Source organism: Limulus polyphemus, unplaced genomic scaffold (genome assembly GCF_000517525.1).
Source record: "Limulus polyphemus unplaced genomic scaffold, Limulus_polyphemus-2.1.2 Scaffold4076, whole genome shotgun sequence".
Classification (NCBI taxonomy): domain Eukaryota; kingdom Metazoa; phylum Arthropoda; class Merostomata; order Xiphosura; family Limulidae; genus Limulus; species Limulus polyphemus.
The window spans coordinates 6,720-24,045 of NW_013669686.1; the positions used below are offsets into that span (position 1 = coordinate 6,720).

At 32.9% G+C, this 17,326-nt stretch overlaps 1 protein-coding gene across 1 annotated transcript; it reads right to left on the reverse strand.

Moving 5' to 3' along the window:
• Positions 1-162: 162 nt before the first annotated feature.
• On the reverse strand, positions 163-14,507 carry LOC106470543 (mitochondrial 2-oxodicarboxylate carrier-like). Its single transcript, XM_022399149.1, has 3 exons — positions 14,375-14,507; positions 2,127-2,259; positions 163-821 (listed from the first exon to the last, which is right to left on the reverse strand). Exons 1-3 carry the CDS (start codon positions 14,451-14,453, stop codon positions 749-751), a joined length of 285 nt encoding a protein of 94 aa, XP_022254857.1. The 5' UTR covers positions 14,454-14,507; the 3' UTR covers positions 163-748.
• Between the last annotated feature and the right edge of the window lie 2,819 nt (positions 14,508-17,326).

Consider the following 17,326-nt stretch of genomic DNA (forward strand, 5'->3'; position numbering starts at 1 on the left):
TTACTGATAAACTGCCAAAGTTCATTATCATTTGCTTACTACTTTAAAAGTTATAGCATGAAAACTATAACAAACACAAAATGGTTACAAGGTCAGTTCCAGAGACTGAGCCCAGGTTGAAAGAGTTAAGTTAAAGTAAAAGGCATCTTCAATACAACAAAAAATTAATGAAGAAATCCCACTTTGGAATTAAAACTATTTTGAGTGCAAAGCACATAAAAAGCAAAAAACGTCTGAACACGAGAATTGCGAAACAAAAAGTGATAGTTAGGTAAAATGTAATAGAGGGAGTCACATGTGTCATGAGAGTGTCACACTCCTACTGGTGGAGAGTTGACTCATGATAATTTGCATGAAAGACACATTGGAATCAATCAATTCCAATGGATGGGAGATAGAAAGTTTGTGGCATGTAATTTGTTTGTGCATATAGAGGGCAGCACTGAACAAGAATAGCTATTTATGTAAGAAGAAATAGTGTACAATATCGGAACAATGCTTTCAAATCTCTATAAGTAATATAGGTTAAAGGACAACAAAGGACCTTTTGGTCCATATAAGCTGTCATGTCCACTAAATTAAACTAAACCCTCAAAAGAAAAACTTCATTCGAATATTTATCCAGCTTACCCTTAAACTCCTTTAAATTAACTTTATGCACCACATTAGTTGGTAGGAAAATTGCTATTTGCAAGTCAATAAAACTAAATATTTATAGGCAAAACAATGATTAAACAAAGTTCTTTCCTCATACCTTTACAGCTCGTTTAGGAGTTTCTGCCAATATGGGTGGCAATATTCCTTTGTAGAATGACAATGGGCTAAAAAAAAATCCGAAATATGAATATACAAACTTAAAATATTTGCCACAAATATAAAATTATATATAAAATCATACTGTTTGGTTTAGGAGCTATGTGTTTGGACACTGATGCCCTTATAACACATGAATCTCAAGAAATCAGTACCTACAGAAATCAGAAGTCCTGGATTTAAGTCAAGATTAGGACAGATCACTTTTCACCTACTTCAGGTTGCTACATGCACAACTAGGAGAAATAATAAAAATATTAGATAAGCACTTAAAGTGACATATGGAAAATCTATGAATGAACTTTCTTTTTTATTATGAGAGTAATCAGCATGAGTACATTCCATGGAATAGTGTGAAGGGCCAAATGCATTGATATACTGTAGGTGACAACCAATCTGCCTCATAATAAAAATTCTTGGGATAAAGATCTTATATTTTCCACCTTTAAAACTAGTCCACTTAATGATTCTATGATAATTTCCTATTTAGTCCAGAATATATCAAGTTGTTACACATAACAAATTATTATTTAGACTTTTTTGTAAATTTACAGCTAAAAGAATACTCTACACTACTTTGTTGTCTTTAAAAATTACAAATTTTGGGCTATGATTTCACACTGCATGTACACTTACATGGGATATTTGACAAAAAATAATATTGGCATATCGTAGATATACTATTCATAATTTATAAATATGTTTGATCAACTTCTTGTTCTTTGGGAACATCCTATTTTTTAGTGAACTTTGCACAAAATAAGATACAACACAATTATTTTAGTCTTGAAAAGGATACAAAAACTGCTACATTTACAAGGTTCACATCAATATTTGTTTTGAACAATTACACTGTAACTAAATACATCTTGAAGCATAATTGTATATTTACATGAATATGGTCAAATGTGAAGTTAATAGAAAAAACTTAGCCCACCCCCCACTGCACTGTTTCATGGTGGCAATGCAAAATAATCTACACATGTATGGGTATAATGCCATACTAAGTGGACTACCCCACTCCAGCCACTGCTCTCTCACATATTGTAAATGCAAATTGCAAAAATGTGAAACTTTTGATTTTTCTGCTTAATGAAACTACTGTATATGATTATAACACAAGTTAATTTATTATGCTTCCATTTTATATTTATTCTCAAGGATTTTGTTTTCATATGTAAAAATCAAAATCAGTAATAAAGATTAAAGGAAAAAGTGCCTAAGTTAACTTTTATATTATATCACATTGTGCTTTGAATTATTAATGCATATGATCTGTTTAAAAGATAAAACAAACAAAATAAAACTCATACCCTTCATTCCTAAACATCTTTTTAAAGGCATCAAATATTGAGGTATATCGACTTGGATCATCTGCTCCTCTCTGAATTTGGAATCTTGTTTTAATGACATCTAGTGGATGCATCATGCATATTTCTACAAAGCCTATAGAAATAAACAAAAAACACAGTACTTATAAACTTGCACTGCAAGCTCCAAGTTTTAATTAATGGAATATAATTTTATAAAACTTCACATATTTTCTTGGTTCCTTTACTCATACGAGTTTTAAACAATTCTCAAGGAATTTGCACATAAAATTAAATATTTTATGGCAAAGCAATTCAGGATAATTGCTTTGTTCCTCATTTCAAATTACTGATCAAAGGGAAGACAGCCAGTCAACAGTACCCTACCTTAAAGTGTAACAAATATTTTGTTGTATCATAAGGATTTGACTTCGGCTCTCCAGCTCCAAAATCCAAAGTCTGATGAAAAAAGCATTACTTGTTCTATGCTTTACAAATACATTATTACAGTTATTTGTAACATTGTCAAACCTGTCACTATCGGTTGTAAAATCCTTCCATACTCACTCTGGGGCACCAGCTTTTACAAACTTATGAGCTACAAATTAAAAAACAAATAAAGTATAATCAGAAAGTTTATTGTTAAAGCTATAACATGCAACACTAATGTTATAAAATAATATCAATCACTACAACTGAGTAGTTTAATTAATTAATCAATATAATTTAGTACCTATGAGCAGTGAGTACATTGATTATGTCACATAAACTAATCGATTAATTGAAATTTAGGTTTCCAATTACTAACACTTTTGATTATTCCAACTATATAAATAATTGAAATATTGCTATTATGTTTTTTGTTGTTAAGCAAAAAGCAAGAAGACTTTTTTTTTTCACTAAGTTTCTTCAGCTTATTCAGAGGAGGGGAGTGGGTCATAATTTGAGGATTTCACTCACCCTGTTTTTGCTATGGCAAGCTACTAAGGCTATCTGTTATTGTCTCTAATTTTGAATTGCTGACTAGAGGGAAGGCAACTAGCTGGCAACACCCCATTGTCAGGTTTTTATGTACGTGTGTGGGCAGAATTCTTTACAGTAGGTTACTGTGACTTGTTGGTGATAAATTTCAAGAATAAACAAACAGCACACAATCCATTTGTTTTAAAATAATATAATCAAAACAAGGCAAATGTTTGTTACACAATTAATCACACCAGTTGTATCCAAAGCTTTAAATAATTGCCTCTTTTTCATCAAGAGTTCAGCTGGTTCAGTTAGTTTAGAACCCAATTGACAAGATTAATTATTCTTCTCTACCCTGTTATTACAATACAGTCTGTGGTAATTTCACTTTAAAAGTTGCCACTATACACTCTTTATGGTTAAACTTACAAACACAGTCTAGATCTATTCTTCTAACTTTGTCTTACTTTCATTTAACTTGGTCGCCTACATGTGTATATATGTTGCCCGACTGAGGCCTAGAACTTTCTAAAAACTACGAGATGTTATGATGTAACAATACTCACTTAAAGCAACGAGAAAAATTCAGAAGGTTTGAATAACATGATGTCAACTCACAACAAATGTTTCATAAGCAGCTACGTAAGCAAACTTGTCAAAGCTATCACTTGTAATAAAACTTACTTTAACAATCACACAATATAAGCTAACTAACAGATGAGCTAAATGTCTAACTCTATCAATCACTCCCGCTAATCAGTCATGGCCATAACAATATGCCTAGAGATGATAGCAAATATCACTAAAAATTCAGCTCTATCAACCACCCCACCCATGAATCAGAGCTATAAATAACACGGTGCCAAGGGACCCTAGCAAACATTGCTAAATGCCCAGCTCTAAACATAATATATGAAACAATGTTTTGGGGCAACATGGGACCTAATGGTCCATCTCAGCTGTCCCATCCTCAAAACTAAACTGAAAGAATATTAATAATTAAAATTTAAAACAACCTTAAAGCCAGCCCTTATCATTCATATAGTTATCAATCTTCCTGTTAAACTCACTTAAATTTACTGCCTTTACAACATCTGAAGGCAATCCATTCCAAAGGACAACCACCATGTTAGAAAATAAAACTGTCTCAGTTGAAGATGACTCATACCTTGCCAAAATTTATAATTGTATCTCCTAGTCCTACTATTCTCACTTTTGTGTAAAATACATAAATGCATAAATACTATTAATTCCTTTACAATCTTAAACATCTGAATCAGATCTCCTCAACTTTTATTTTTTTCAAGAGAAAACAATTTGAGAAATTTCAATCTCTCTTCTTATGACAACTCCTCCATCCCAGTAACCCTCCTCTAAACCCTTTCCAACAATTCAATGTCCTTCCTAAAGTAAGAAGCCCAAGACTGAACACAGTACTCCAAATGTGGCCTAACCAGTGACCTAAACAATGAAATTATAGTTTCTTTAGACTTGAATTCAATATGTCTGTACATACAATCTAAAATCCTATTTGCCTTACCACTAGCAACAACACACTGCTTGGATGGCTTAAGAGACTGATCAACCATTACACCATGATCTCCTTCTTTTATGACCTTGTTATGGTTATTCCCATCCAAATTATACTTATATCAATCACTCCCTCATTAATCAGGCTCATAACAACATGCTTAGTGACCCTAGAAAATACCACTAAATGCCCTGCTCTGTCAATCACACACATCCATCAATTAGGACCATAACAATGAGCATAGGGATCCTAAAGAAGAATTATTAAGGGGCCCTCTTCCATAATATAATAATCAAAATAACAGATGGTACATTGACATCCAAAGAAGTTTAATATAAAATCAAAATGTTTCAAATTATAATGACTTTGAGTATTCTGGTAGTCCAAAACTGTTCATACAAATTGTTGCAATACTAAAGACATAACAAAGAGCTTCCATTCCATACTGAGCTATATTTTGAAATGCTTTTTTCACACTTTGTCTCCATGTTTGTCATCAATGTTCATTTGTGATGCAGTTTGGATTTCTTTGTTCATAAAAGCTAGTCCAAGAAGTTGCTCCTGACTCATAGAAGTGCGTGAAAAGTTTTATTATGAGCAATTTTGATTTAATAGTTACATGAAGAGTTAGAAATGCAGTGATCACATTTCCAGAAAGCTTGGGAGTAAGGCATCATTTTCTAGCAAAAACTGTTAGGCAGTGTTGATTCTAGGATGCATACTTTGCATATTTATGCTATTTTGATAGCCAGTGGTGCAAAATAATCATTTGCCTGCATACTAGTTCATGAAAAAATAAATAAAAAAGAAATATGCATTTTAATTTTGGTGTGCACCCACTCTTCAAAATGTATTATGAATGACTTCGTAATGATAGATTGTGATTGTAACCAGAAAATTCCAAACAGTAATTAGCTCAGTTGGATATGCAAAGGAATGTGATTGGCTGTGTTGGATTGTAATCTGAAGAGGTGATCTACAATAAAAGAATAATTGAAAAGTTTCAAGATATTTATTTTAAAAAACACTACATACATACCACAATTTACCATAGTTTCAGTACATACACAAATGAAACAATTTGCAATGATTCAATTTACGGTTTCTTCAAATAAAAGTTACTTGATCCTGTTATACTTTTATGACTTGTGAAGTCAGTGGGGGATTTGGCCCACTTAAGAAAAATGCTTGAACCAACACTGTAAGGCTTCTCTGAATGTGTGTTCTGACTTTAAATTATCTCCTATACATGCCTCATAAGCTATCAGTTGTGCTGGGATATCCTCTAATTCAGTTGGATACTATACCTACATATGTAAAACACAAGTTGTATGCTCATTCTCATCCAGGATTGTTAAATATTTAGGGACCTTAACAACTACCACTAAATGCCCAGCTCTATCAATCACTATCATTCAGGGCCATAACAACTAAGAAATGTACAATGGAACCATCCATTCACAATATTCACAGTCTCAAAAAAAGTCAACTATGTGTAGTTTCTGTCTACAGTGGAGATGTAAACTGTTACTCACAAATTGGTATCTACTCCCCATTTCTTAGCAAAAGCTTCAGCTTCTTTCTAATTAAATTTTTTTCTTCTAAAACTGATACACTATTTCTTGCATTTTTATCTTCAAATTTATATCTGTATCTCCTAGTCATAAAAAGTGATGATACGTCAACACAATAAATTCCCTTAACAATTTTAAAAGCCTCAATCAGATCCCCCCTAGCTCTCCTATTTTCAAGAGTAAACAATTTCAGAGATCTTAACCTGTCCTCATATGACAGTCTTTCCATCCCAGGTATCATCCTAAAAACCCTCCTCTGAACCCTTTTCAACAATTCAATGTTCTTCCTATGGTAAGTAGCTAAAGACTCAACACGATACTCCAAATGAGGCTGAATTAGTGATTTATACAATGAAATTATAACATTTGTAGAATTATATTAAAGATTTCAGTCAGTATAAAATACTATTTGCTCTATCACTAGAAACAGTACTCTAGTTGGATGGATTAGGTGACTGATCAATCAGAGCTTTAAGATCATTTTCCTTCATAATTATTAAGGTTATTTCCATCAAAATTTTAATTTAAATTCTGATAACCCACATGCATTACCTTGCATTTATTATGATTAAAACTCATTTCTCATTTATTCACCTAACTCACCAAAGAATTGAAATCCTTTTTAAAAGCAGCAGCAACATCCTCTCAGTCAGCAACACCAAAAACCTTAATATCATCAACAAATTTAAGCAATTTATTGATTATTCTTTGTCACAGATGTAAATAATAAAAAAAAAGTACTAACAATGAGTCTTGAGGTACCACACTTATGAAATCAATCCAGTTTGACATTTGTAACAACCCTCTGTGTTCTTCCATCCAGCCATTTTTCTATCAAACAAGTATTTTATATGGCACCTTGTCAAATGCTTTCTCCAAATCCATATACAGCAAATCTGCACTCTTATCCTTATCTACATAAGCAGTAACCTCTTCAAAGAATGTTAAAATAATATTAAGGAAAAATTTTCCCCTAATGAAACAATGTTGACAATCCAGTAAAATGTTAAACTTTGCAAAGCATCTTTTATTACTTTCAAATACTTTGTCCTTCCACTAATGTCAGACTAATACACCTATAATTATTAGGACAATTTTTTCAGGTCCCTTGAAAAGATGGTTAACTTTAGCAAACTTCCCATCTTTTGGCATCTGCCCACTATTGAAAGACTTACAAAAAATATAAGCAGGTGGCTCACATATACAATCCTTAACCTTCTTCAAAACCCAAGGATCCAGAAAGCTTCTCATTCTATAGATTTCCCAATTTTTTCTTAGCAAGTTCAGAATGAATCTGATCATCTTGATTGATCTGGTTTCCATCTTGTAACTGTTCAAGATAAGGAATATTGTTCAAATCTTCATTAATGAAAACTGAAGAAAAAGTAGAATCAAAAATGAGCAAACTTTTACCATCCCTCAAAGGCCCTACTCCAATCCTAACATTTTGCTTACCCTTAATGTACTCCAAGATAAACAAATCCAAAACTCTATAACAATTTCCTTACAGTGTGATATGCAGGCACATCATGTATTTTGGTTATTAGTTATCACACTGTCACAGCATATTTTTTTTAGTTACTTCATTCTTTGCTTGCAAAGATATCTAAACATTTGATTAAATATTCTGGTTGAACAGGTTAGAACTGGAATATCCTTGGCTGTCCAATTTTGACACTGACAAAAAGCAAAAGCTTACCACTGCTGCCAGGGAATAGAGTTTACATGATGAGAAGTTCCACAAGACAAATAAAGCATGTTAACATTCTAGATGGAGTATTCTTTCTTTAGTTCAGTTCTCTATTAATCAACCTACAGGAAGGACCTGCTTTCTTTTTGGAGGATCATCATCTTAGGTTTGAAGCATTCAACCTTGACAGTCTAAACATTAACTAAGGGAGAAAGGGCTGTTTACTCATTCACAGTGGGTATATGTGCACTGTTTTTTGTTTTATTGTCTAAATAAAGATTATTTTTGTTTGTTCAAAACATGTATAGCTTTGTTATTTACACTCTAGAAAGAAATCTCAGTCTGTCTCTTTCACAAAAACCAGTCTCATCTGTGGCTACTCGTGTAGACAGAAAAATGAAATGAAAAATTTGGTTCAGTCACAAGGATTTATTGTGGGGGTTTTTCTGTGGCAAGATAAAGCATGTATCGAACCCACCTCAATCTCTTGCAAGTTCAGTTTAAAGTATCACTTCCATGGAAAGGGCCATGTACCACAGCCTCTATCTAGACAACGTTCATGACTGGAAGAGTGAAGTGTCTGCTAAAGCTATGGATAAGGGGCAATGGCAGAACTTCCCATACTTTGCAGCATTGCAGGGCAACTGGCAGTTAGTTAGTCTTTTAACAATTGAAATACAGTGGATGCAATGCACACAAAGGTGCATGGAGCACAGCTATAAGCTGTGTCCAGACAAGCCTTTCGTGCACTGGCTTTACTATGAGCCTGAGGAGATTATCAGTGACTCAGGGAGGATGAGGACACCATCTCAAGTCATTGCAACCCACTCAACAATGAATAGGAAGCAGCAGACAACTATCTGGTGGTTTTCCAGTACCCAGATGTAAAATTGCAGGAACTGGAAGCTGCTGCCACCCCTGATTGGTGGTCAAGACACCAATACCAGTCTTTCATTTAGTATGGATGGAACAGATTGATTAATCTCCACAGATAAGATGTTCATTAGGTCAAGCAAATGATAACTGAAAGGAAGCGTCATTCCTTGCTCTCTGAACTATCGGGTAGGAAGGTCTGGAGGCATGTGTAGTCTACATTTGATGACTACAACTTAACAAGGCAGAATGGTTATGTTGTTGGAAAACTGCAAACCAAAATTTGACCAAAGAGTTTTTCAAAGAAATCACTTGAAAAATAAATGGAGCAGTGAGGACTCTAGAATATATCACTTGGTGTTCACTAGATTTTACATAAATCTTAATGAGAGATATGCTGGATCTGGTTTACAAGAAATTCAGATTTCTTTTAATATGTTGGAGTAAAGTAGTGACAGAATGAATTCTCAATCTTGGTAAATTGACTTTTAGTCCAAAAGTCTTGGTTCATCAGTGATTACTTTGTGATGTCCAAAATAAGAATGAATTGAATTTGAAAGTTCCTAGATAGCACTATCATCACAACAGAACATAGCTTCAGCAGGTAACTCAAATGTTACTGAAGCTGTTCATTTGGTAGCCAGATACCAGCTATATAAATTTCTGGAGTATTCAAAAGTGTAATGATGGCATATATATATATCAAAGGCCATATGTAAACAAACACGTGTTCTAGCATGCACATCTTGGAAGCATTCCATGGAGTCCTTCAAAAATGTTCAAACAAATTAAAATAAATAAATAAAATAAATCACACACAGAGAATGTCAATAAATAATAAAGAGATGAATGAAATATTAAGAAATCTGAGAGAGATCAAAGTCAAAGAATGTTATTCAATGTTAAGAATTAATAAATAAGAGGTTAACTGTGATAGAATAACCTAATTACTGGAAAATACACTACACTGTACTTGTGATTTTCATTAACATCAAGAGAATGTTTAAACTTTGACATTGAGAAGTTTGGCAGGATTGTGGATTTTTGATGAAAAGACAACAGAGATAAAGGGCTCATACAATAACAAGAGAGGGAAAGCACAGTTTAACTTGGGTTTCAGAGAACACAATTTGACCTGTGCTTCTGACACAGTTTTAGCTGGTGTTTCACAGAAGCAAAGTGTTAGGATATTCTAATTTGATTCAGTTAAAATATTTGTGAGTTAGCACAATTGTCAGGATAACACAAAACTCATGAATAATATACACACATCGTTGTGCACCAACTATTTTAATTGATTATAACAGGAATATTCCCAGTCAGGCAGACTGGCATATTTTTAATACCCAAACAATTTTACCAAATAATTTCTTAATGTTATTCCATTATGAAATACAGTTCGAGACATGAAAAAGTGCTAGTTATAAATATAATTTGGGCCATGATTGATATACGATTTAAAAATGAGAAAAATTCTCTAAGATAATGGAAGTGTTAGTAATGGTGAACAGTCAAAAGAGATGTTGGCAACCTTGAACTTAAGTTAAATTGACAGTATAAGATCCAAAGTCCAAAGTTCTCTCATTCCTCAGACAGAGGTTCTATGGGAAAGGATGGACATGAATACAGATTAAACCTGTGAATGTATTGTTTGACCAGTACTTAGTTTACAGTTTTAGCTGAGATTTACAGCCTTCTTTAACCTACACCTCTGGATGGACCTTTAACCAATTAAAACTTGGACTCGGTATTTAAGGTCATGTTTTAGCTTTAGTCACCTTATCTCTCAGGTTTGCTGAGGTGCCATATTTGGATCAGAGTTCCTGAGCTGTTCTTGTTTTACCAGACATGAACAATATTTCTATTCATCTATTCTTTTGCCTTAAGCCATACCAAGATAGAATTTAATGATAATCTTAAAGTTCCCTAATGCTCCAAGATGCCTAAACCTTCCTATGCAGTAAGAAGTGTGAAGTTGCTGCAGAGATTGAGGACATCAGCTTCATGCTCAACAGCAGCAATCAATACTGCTGCCAACATCATCTTTGGATGGGAATAACCATAACAAGGTCATAAAAGAAGGAGATCATGGTGTAATGGTTGATCAGTCTCTTAAGCCATCCAAGCAGTGTGTTGTTGCTAGTGGTAAGGCAAATAGGATTTTAGATTGTATGTACAGACATATTGAATTCAAGTCTAAAGAAACTATAATTTCATTGTTTAAGTCACTGGTTAGGCCACATTTGGAGTACTGTGTTCAGTCTTGGGCTTCTTACTTTAGGAAGGACATTGAATTGTTGGAAAGGGTTTAGAGGAGGGTTACTGGGATGGAGGAGTTGTCATAAGAAGAGAGATTGAAATTTCTCAAATTGTTTTCTCTTGAAAAAAATAAAAGTTGAGGAGATCTGATTCAGATGTTTAAGATTGTAAAGGAATTAATAGTATTTATGCATTTATGTATTTTACACAACAGTGAGAATAGTAGGACTAGGAGATACAATTATAAATTTTGGTGATGCCTCCTTTGCCCATAAGGTTATTTCAGAATCTTATTGAATGGCTAGAAATGGAGTATCCTTGGCTGGCTGAGTATGACACTGATTGAAAGTGACAGTCGATCAATACTGTCAGGGAGTAGAGGTTGCATGGTGATGTCATCCATTAGATGAAGAAATTGTTTTAACATTTTAGATTAAGCAAGCTTTCATAGTTAGGTTCTCCATTAGTCAACCTACAGAAAGGACTGTCTACTCATTCACAATGGATATATGCATTGCTTTTCTTTTTATTGTCTGCATAAAGATCCTATTTGTTTTTTCGAAATATGCCCAAATTTCTACACTACATAGAAATCTCAGTCTGTCTCTCTCATAAAAACCCTCAAACCCTCAAACTCTGCCACTATTGTAAAATAATCTGACACTTGTCATGAAATCAGCCCCATCCATGAATGGCAAAAAAGCTTGAATTACTTAAACCAATTAAGAAGCTCACCTATGCACTCTTTCCAATACATCCCTCTCTAGAAATGGGGACCAAAATGGAACATAATTTCCTAACTCAGGCCTCACCAGTCATATGCTAGACTAAAATAAGTTTCTTATTCTTAAGTTCAAAGTTCCAATAAAGAATCATTTGCACTGTTTTACCAATGTAAACTGTAACAGAGAGCTCTGGTACTTTATCCACAATCACATCAAAAATTCTTATTCCCACCATCTTTTTATTGTCTTACAAATATCCAGTTTTATATATCTCTTAATATTAAAACTCATTTGGAATATTTTGTCGTTCACTAATACTATGAACTACTACAAGCATTTCAGTATCATAAGCAAACTTTACAATATTACTGTTCAATAAGCTTTTGAAATTAATGATATATAACAAAGAACAAAAGACCTAATATATTCCTTTTAAAGGCAAACTAATCACTTTCTTTTTAATGGAAAAATTCTCATTATTTTTATAATCATTCTTTGTTTCCTACAATATGCAAGTAAAAAGTTTAATTCTATCCTTTTTATAACTTCCCATCAAATTACTATTTAATATCTTGAAATATCTTTTTGATGAAAAAAAAATTTAATTTCTAAATTACTTTTTTGACAACAGATTTCAACACATATCTAGAAATAATGTTGAGCAACATGTAATAAGCTTATAGTTTCCTGCCTCTTCCTAAATATAGGAATTACATCAGTAATCTTCCAATCATCAGAAACTTTCCCAAGGTCAAAAGACTTCTAAAAAATAATAGTTATAGACCCCTTTATCTCTCAATTATGCTTCTCCAAGATTTAAGGTAAATCTTACTAAAGTCAATCTTCATTTCCAAAAAGCTCCTCAAGCATTAAAAAAGTAACTATTCTTTCAGCATAAATAGAATTTAAAAAAATTATTTCCCATGTTTAAATAAGGTGATTAGCTTAAAAATCTCTTCACTCATTTAGCATATAAGCCATGTTTCTTTCTTATATAATTAGATTCTTTTAAAAGTCTGTAAAGGAACTAATATAACCTTCAATCTCCTTTTTTACTTGTAGTTTACATGAGCATAATAAATAAAACCTTTAAGCCAAATTTTATGTTCAGAGTCAAATATTTTCATGATCTTTCTTGTAGCTTTAACAAGCCCCCCAGTGGCACAGTGGTATGTCTGCGGACTTACAATGCTAGAAACTGGGTTTCAATACCTGTGGTGGGCAGAGCACAGATAGCCCTTTGTGTAGCTTTGTGCATAAATTCAAAACAAACAAGCTTTACCAATAGGTGAATTTTGCACTGTTACAAACTAGATATATTTTATTCATTACAAATTTAATTCCAGTATTTATTCCCTTAGGATATTCTTACAACTGCCTTAACTGAATTAACAAAAACATCACAGATTAGTCACATAATCTTTCTCTCTCAAAATATATTACAAATTTTTGGAAGTCAGCTTTTCTCAATCTACAACAATGTTCATTACTTCACAACTGGTTTCAACAAAAATACTGAAAACAATAATGTTATGAACAGTAGCACTTTAGTGCTCCTGCACAGCTGAATTTCCAATCATGTTATCTTCAATGTTAAGAACAAGGTCTAAAATATATATGATTTGATATTTTACTTGTACAATACTGGTTTTAATTAAAACTTACAACCTAATTTTGGTCAAATTATGATATACTGTGAATCATACTTTCAATATTTTTTTCACTGATTTAGCACTTATTACTTTCAGTTACTTAAAAACAATTTAGGCATTGACAATTTTTAACTAAATTCTGACAGTGAGTTACTTCTTATCACTAATTAATAACTTTTAGATAGATTTTTGTCAGAACAATGCAGTTCTTGCTCATTACTTAAAAGTTAAAATATATGTGTATATCACACCTATAAAACACAATTTTCTAGCTTTAAATGATTTATATATAAAGGTTACAGTACTGATAACTGAACATTCCATGAGATGGTAATTTGGCTGACGTTTATGATCTAGATCTCTACATTAGTACTTACTAAAATATTAGGATGCTGGCAAAATATTTCACACAAAAACTGTTTTTACAATTACAGTCTAGATATTTCTATTGCTCCTAGCTTCCAATTACCATACAAAAAGTAACAATTCTTAAAATGTACATTAATTAACTAATTTGCATTTATTTAATTCTGACTTAAGAAAGCATAATATATATACAACTTACAAACCAATATCATACGTTTTTTTTTTCTGCTGTTAATCATTGTTACACTTACAAGTTAACTTATGGTTATACTGTATAGTGTTATGCTGTTTACTAAGTACTAAGCCTAAGCAATAAACTAGATTCAACTTATTTCAAGTAATTGATCCATACTTAAAACCTGTAAGACTTGCTTATTTATTTACATGAAAATGTGGTGTTATTACTTCATATTGTAATAAGAAATAATGAGTTTTATCCACAATATCAGAATTTTGATTAATTTGCATTGGTCGCGAGACCTAAACTTTTAAGTTTAAAGCCTGAAGTTATATCAAAATCGTGTGGCTTATCTCCGACACGTTGAGCGAATATACCGTTATGTTAAAGTAGTAACATAAATTGGAATACAAGTTTTCCATAGATAATATATCTACCTGCAGAGCCTCCGGATATAATTTGCATAGCAGCGTGTTTAAGTATACTTGGTTTGTCATATTTCTTCGAACTAGCCATTTTTTTCGGATATGTGAAATAACACTAAAAAGTAAAATTACTTTTTAACTTTGAATTTTAAGTAACGCCACCTACCACATGAAAAATCTGGGACAATATATATATATATATATATACCATACTCTATGACTCGCATAAACGAAAAAAGAAGTGTTGAAGAATTAAGATTTTGAATTTTCAATAATTACACACTTTTGTATTTTTCTTTTGTTGGAACCGTCAGTTTACCAGTTAAATGGTCAGTTGCATTAGATGTATGTACATTAAAAAGTAAATAAAACAAAACTAGGAATATAAACAGAGGCATAACTAGGTTCTTGGGCGGAATTTTTGGCGTTTCAGTATGATTTCGATCATGGTTTTCTGTTCTGATTTTTAAGACACTAACTGGGGATTCGGAGCACGTAAAATTATGAAAAAGAACCTTTCGGCACAAACATTTTTTTAATACGCAAAACATTTGGAGCTTTGAAATGTCAAAAATCGTGTTATTTGTAGGATATATTACTACTTTGTTTGTTTGTGTGTCTGCGCTAGCCATTCTTAATATAGAAGTTATAGACTAGAAGGAAGGTCGCTGATCAACACCACAAATTGCCTACTCTTGGGCTAATCTTGTAAGACAGAATAGTGTAGTTTTACCGTCACTCTTATAATACACACATGACCCCAAAGTGCAAAGCGCAATGTTTTTGGCCTGAGAAAGGGGAGGCAAATAAAGGAACCTCGATCAGCTCCACAGTCCGACACGTTTACTACTGGGCCACGCTTGAGTTCTTAGCACTTCAGTATATGGCACAGGACTGTACCATGCGTTAGCTACCTTCTTAGTTAGTATATAATTTTTTCGAAATTTCTGTTTTTCTTTCAGTTCAGTTTCGACGCAGAAAGTTGCACATGTAAACATCTTAACTTTCCTTTCTCTGGTGCACAAGAGATGTGGATCCACTAGTTGCCAATTAGCCGTGTTTTCTTACAGAAAAAACAGCTTGTAACGTTTTGAGATAGTCAGTTGTCTTTTCTGTCGGTGAATCATATAATGGCCAGGGTCTGACATATCCTTTGCTCGGATCGCAATGGACGAAGGTCAGGTGTGCAAGGTGTAGGCATGTGCAAATCTAGTTTTGTTGATGTTATTGTGTTTTGTATATAAAGCTAGGTTTTTCCCTATAAGGGTAAGTTTTGAACGTTATAGTGACTTCTCATTTTTTATCTTTTTCTAGTTAGTAACCTTAACTTTTAATGGAGTTTAACTGCTGCATTGTTTAAAGTTAGTGTTTGATTTACTTTATTATTAACTTATTGGGGTTATGCTATTTTTACATTTAACTTTTCCTTTTGTATAGCTTAGAAGGGAGATCACGCTTAATTGGTAAGATAAATATATTAAAGTTTTCTCCTGCCCCCCAGTGTCTGCGGACTTACAACGCTAGAAACCGAGTTTCGATCCCCTTTGTGGAAAGAGCTCAGAGAACCCATTTTGTAGCTTTGTGCTTAACTTCAAACAAACTAATTAAAGGTTTCTCTACATCTCTCTTGACAGTTCAACACATCCATCCCCAATTCCTACCATTGTTTTGTCTTGTGTATTGTGACTTTGATTTTTGTTTGTAATAACCAGCTGTGTTTTGACTCTTTCTTTATGACGATCGCAGTCAGAGATCGAGCAAAAATATAAACACACAGTATTTATAATCCTCTAATCAGTATTCTCTAATCCTCCCGTTAGTGGAAATTGACGACTCTGTGGAAAATCCTTGTTCCAGAAAATAATACAAAAACAATAACTCGTAAACTTGAAAATTTTGTAGTGTCAAACAAAACACCATGGTATAAAACAGGATATATTGTGGGTTGTTTCGTACCTCAGTATGTTAAAATATGTTATTTAGATTTTGATGTGTAAAATAAAATTAAATTGCTATTTTTATAAAATTCTACAGTCTTATAGAACTTATGATCATTGTAACTAAAGTACAAATGTGTTATAACTAAACAAACTAGACCAAACTCAGCCAAAATAAATAGAGGTTGGACACAGTTGCTTCATTTTGAAGCAAAAGTATCACTTGTATTAAATATAACAATAGCACAAAATCTAATTTCCGAGAAAGTTTACCTGTAGTAAAAAAATGCCTTGAAGTCTACTTATTTGGTTTTGAAAACAGCTAAAATAAAATTGTAAGATGACTACTATCCACGGTGACAAGGAATGATTTGGCCAATAATTAACTTTGCTTAATATTATATACATTCTTAAATCCATCGGAATTGCGAAAATTGCCTTGTCACACACACATAAATAAGGTCAGTATCTATAATAGTAAAGGAGAGACCAGACTGACATTCTGTGGTATTCATGTACACTGATTTCCAAAACATAAGTTAATGTATTTACAAAATGCAGGAGTGTTGAGTGTAGGATAAAGAAAAAACAAGTAAACAAAAATAAACAAATGAAACAAAGCTTTATTTGCAATAATGCTTCTATATTCAAAGCTAAACCAGTTTTTTAGTTTCTTCTATGACTTCACTGGCTTCTGAAGGATTTCCTAAATGTTTGCGTAAGACAATTTGTTTGTTTGTTTTGAATTTCGCGCAAAGCTACACGAGGGCTATCTGCGTTAGCAGTCCCTAATTTAGCAGTGTAAGACTAGAGGTAAGGCAGCTAGTCATCACCACCCACCGCCAGCTCTTGGGCTACTTTTTTACCAACGAATAGTGGAATTGACCGTCACATTATAACGCCCCCACGTAACAAAGATAGAAAGATTTATGTTATACTACACTTTGAAATTAGGCATAGGTTTGCAGTGTAGTATCATCCCATTATCCATAAATAACCCATGTCAATGACTATACCAAATGACATA